This window comes from Oryzias melastigma, linkage group LG16 (assembly GCF_002922805.2).
Source record: "Oryzias melastigma strain HK-1 linkage group LG16, ASM292280v2, whole genome shotgun sequence".
Classification (NCBI taxonomy): domain Eukaryota; kingdom Metazoa; phylum Chordata; class Actinopteri; order Beloniformes; family Adrianichthyidae; genus Oryzias; species Oryzias melastigma.
The window spans coordinates 21,876,719-21,881,293 of NC_050527.1; the positions used below are offsets into that span (position 1 = coordinate 21,876,719).

At 38.6% G+C, this 4,575-nt stretch overlaps 1 protein-coding gene across 1 annotated transcript in view; it reads right to left on the bottom strand.

Moving 5' to 3' along the window:
- Positions 1-4,575, bottom strand: part of me1 (malic enzyme 1, NADP(+)-dependent, cytosolic) — an 81,239-nt gene that overhangs the window by 14,457 nt on the left and 62,207 nt on the right. The window contains exon 6 of the mRNA XM_024268224.1: positions 3,618-3,721. Coding sequence (XP_024123992.1) covers positions 3,618-3,721 — 104 coding nt within the window. The remainder of the gene's footprint in view (positions 1-3,617; positions 3,722-4,575) is intronic.

A 4,575-nucleotide genomic window follows, 5' to 3' on the forward strand; every position in this document is an offset into this window, starting at 1 on the left:
AAGTTAATTTCTTTTTTTTCATTCTTCCAAATAAAAACAGAGAAAAAGTGTTTGTTTTGCCTTAAAACCGTTGAAACATCACTGAGGCTTATCACCAGTTGAGTCTTACTCAGCAAAAATAAATGATATATAACATTTTCCTTTACTTGGATAGTGTTGCTACAGACAAACTTTTGTTGGGATTAAAGTTTTGCAACATTTAAAGACCTTTTTTTCCTATTACAAGACTCAGGCTCTAAAGTATGGCTGCAGGCAGCTCGACTTACACACAAAGGGAACATCCTGACTCCTCAGCTGGAAACCCCCAAAAGTCCTCTTTTAACTTAATTTGATGATAATAAAAAAAGATAAATTTTGAGAGCACACGAGAGTATGAGGTCATCTAGAGTCCAGGATGACATTCATCCAACAGGAGTTAACAATTGTGCTTTGCTGATGAGGAACTTTTTTTTCTCTCTTGCTTCATTAATCTGAAAAGGACCAAAAAAAAAAAAAACTGAGGCAGGTAGACAGTAATTTATCATTTGATTCTAAAAGGAAACCAAATTCTGGCAATTGCAATGTACAGATAATCTTAAGTGAAATATACTTAATCAGTGTTTCCTAAAATTCCTTCAGATTTCTCCTCACTGATGATGAGTCACCATGAAGTATTTTAGTCTGCGTGACGTTTCTTAGAAAAACTAAACATGAATATTGCTTGAAGGCCTGCGGAGATGTAATTATCCGTTAAATCTCTGAGCCCATAATTATTCATCTTCCGCCAATCTGGCTCCTGTGGGGGAAAGAAGCAATGCTGCTCTGTTTTTGGGAAGCTACTCGGTTATTAGAGTCGTGGCTTCCTGCTGCCAGCTGGAGGGGCCTCGACCCGGGCTTCTGCCTCCAGGCTTCTGTCTATCTCTGAGTTGGGATGAGGCTTAAGCAGGCCTGTATGTGTGTGGCTGGGATGGCTATATGGCACACAGCCTCAGAAAAGTGAGCATTTAAGAACAGCAGAGTAAATAAATGCACCAAATCCAGCAGGAAACAATGTGTCTCCCAAAACCGACTCAAAAAAGCTCATGATTTTCTTATTCTGACCCCATGTCAAAGAAGAAAAGCCAACTGTTATAGTATATAATTGGTTGTTTCTCTGAGATTTTAATTATTTTAAACCAAATGTTATAAGCTGATTTTTATTAACCAACTCTGGTCATCTTTAGATCTATTGTAAAGAGTTCTCAGTGGTCTTAGGATATAGTTTCTGCATTGTCGAAGTTAATGAGAAATTCACTTCTGAGGTGTTGGTGATACTGTTGACACGATGTAAGCCTGCGCTAATTTCCCATCATCCCTTTGTTTATGCCCTCTCCTGTTAGCTTACTGCCCCTCACAACTCCAACCCAACTTCATTGGGCCAAAAAAAACGGAACGATATCAGAGCAATCCAGCTGTACAGATTTGATCCAGATGCCAACTCAGACGAGGAAAATGAAGACAGGCATCATGTACAACTTTGTTTTCCTTGTTTCCTTTGTTTGATACATGCAAGTGGATGCACCAGAATGGAGAGAAGCGGGGAGCGTGTGGCCTGCTGATTCTATGTCATGACTTCAAGCTTTTTCCTACAGCATTTTTCATCTTCTCCTGGGAAATTCTCAAATATGCAGCTTCATGCTTCATTTTCTTTATTTTTGGCTGCACGGTGGGGGAGTGGTTAGCGCTCTTGCCTCACAACAAGAAGGTACGCAAAGGTACCCGTGTGGAGTGTGCATGTTCTCCATGTTTTCTCCAGGGAGTCCAACTTCCTCCCACCATCCAAAAACATGCTTCATAGGTTAATTGGTTACTCTAAAATGCCTTTATGTGTGGATGACAGTGTGAATGGGTGTATGATTATGACCCTGCGACAGACTGGCGACCTGTCAAGGGTGTATACTGCCATCGCCCATCAGTAGCCTGGTTAGGCTCCATCAGCCCCGTGACCCCGAAACAGACAAACGGTTGAGAAGATGAATGCATTTTCTTAATTTATGTCCTGCATCATGAGAAAAATGCCACAAGAACACGTTAAAAACACAAAAAACACAATTTTACTGAAGTAAGTCTTTAAATTGAGTCATATCCTTTTTCTCAGGTTGTCAGAAAATGTCAATATATTGAAAATAAATAAAATAAAATAACTGAATCAATTCTGGTGAACCATTAATTTAGGTCATTTTCCCCCCAAAGACAAAAACTTTTGTTTCTTGATTTTTTTCTGAAAGACCCACTCTTTTTGGGTATTTTGAACATGTTTTGTGGCAGTTTTCAGATGATGGAGGACATGTATAAACAAAATTAACCTCAAAATACTTTTTCTTGATTCAAATCGTGATGAATCCGGAGCAAAAAAAAAAAGGTGCTTAAAATGAGCTTGTTTGTGACGTAAAAAATACACTGGCAGGATCACTTGCTCTCAGCAAATAGAAGCCAACAGTCCGCCCACAAGTTAGAGGTACACTTCTAATGAACTCCTGCTGCTAAACAGAGACATCCTAGAAAACGACACAAGTTTTTTTTTTTTTTTTTTTTTTTTCTGCCAACAACCTGCATCATCACATTCAAAAGACCACTGGGAGCACTTCTGCACTAAGTCAAAAGGTGATCGGAGTGGGACTTATACAAAAAACACCTTTTAAAAAAATAGGAATGTGGATTTTCTGTTTCACATAAACTAGATTCAGTAAAGAGACTGAGCGTCTTTATGAGTGAACGTGTTGCCCCTGCAGCTCTGGAAAAACTCTTTTTGTGGTTTTCCATTTTGTTTCAGTCAGGAAGCAGTTTGTGAAAGTGCAAAAACCCGTAAAACCGAATGGAATATAACTCAGTTTTTCTCTTGCAGAAAATCAATGAATGTGCATTTGACCATGTTGACATCAAGGTCTTTGCAACTATTTCATCCAGTAAATGGAGGGTTGAAAAGTGCCCGATGTATTGTTGCTTTGTTTGGTGTTCACACTCCAGAGCTGCCTGGATTAAATCCGCCATGCTGGTATTGTTGTGTCATCTTTTGTTTGGATTTTCAAACCCCTTTATTTGAGCTCTTACTGACAGCAGCAGCGAGAGTGCAAGAGGCCACAGGAAGCTTGTGTTGAGTCTGTGGGTCAGAGAGAGCTGTGCATTGCTTTCCACACCATAATGGTTTCTTCCCATCCTGTTGTGGTAAGCACACTCTGAAACAACACAATCTGTGCACAAACACACCTGCACAGGCAGATTGCACAGTAATTACAGCAACCAGAACTGCTCTCAGAAGGTCCCAGATGTGTTTTCTCAGAGCTGATTTATGAGTTTTGATATAGAATATATATTAAAATTACAGACTGTTTATGTATGGAGTTCAAACTAAAACTGATTTTGTTCTTTTGTTTTGAGAATTTTTACTGTTGGCTTTGATATTTAGACATGAAGAAGAATCATCCTCAAGATTGATCAACTTTTTGTCAAGACCTTCAAGTCTCTCAAACTGTCCATGCTAAAACACTTAACATTTTTTCCTTAAAGGGCCCAGTGTGCCACTGCGACCAGAATGACAATAGCAGGCAGATTAAAGTAGGTAGGCACATGAGGAAGGAGAGTTCAGCGCGATCACGTACCTGTCTGACACAGCTTTCATAAACTCGTCCAGCAGGTTGTCGTAGGCCTGACCTCGCACTCGTTTGTGTCTCAGCCCGATGTAGAGGGGGTCCTTCAACAAGGCCTGCAAAAACAAACAGAACCAACTGAAAACAAGGTCAGAAACGAGCAGAAAGCTCTCAGAGGCGAGAGGTTTATTTTTACAGCACAATTCAAACATAAAAAGAAGACAAAATAAAAGCACAGAAATGGAAGTTTCAATTAAAGCTTTAAAGCCATAAATTATCTTAGAAATTAATTATAAACAAGAACAAAAGAGTGCAAATAAAAAAACTTTTATCTGTCGTATGCTGAGCTAAAAAGGAAAATATTTAATTTGAGGTTGAACATTGTCAGAGCAGAAGATAAGAGACAAAAGCTGCTGTAAAAACAGATCTGTCTGGAAACAGTTTCTCAAGTTGCCAGAAGGTCGTTCATTGACTCCAACTTTCTATACCACAAAATCTTTCAAAGTCAGACAAAAAACATAAGTTGTCAAATAGATTAAATTAAGCATTCAGTAATTAATTAATATTCAAATGCTTGGTTTGATTGTTATGAAGGAGAAAGATTGTGGTTCTTTAAAAAAACACCCGTCTACTATTTGCTTGCCTATTTTCACAAATGTTTAGCAACACCATACTCTGGCAAAATGGAAACGTCTTAAGAACACAATATATTTAGAACTATTTCTTCAGAAACCAATGAGTCAAAGGACGTCTTCTCCTCAACCTTTACTCATAATCAAGTGGTGAGAACAACCAAAAATGAAAGAAAGGTAGACATCTTATTGTAAGTTAACTGTGTCAACAGTTTAATGGCTGAGGGGAACCAAGACAATAAACTGTAGTGGTTTCATATCCCTGCTGACATCATTAGGTCTTGTTTGCTCTGTGCTTCCTCCAGAATACTCACATTATAAATATTTGTCAACACTTT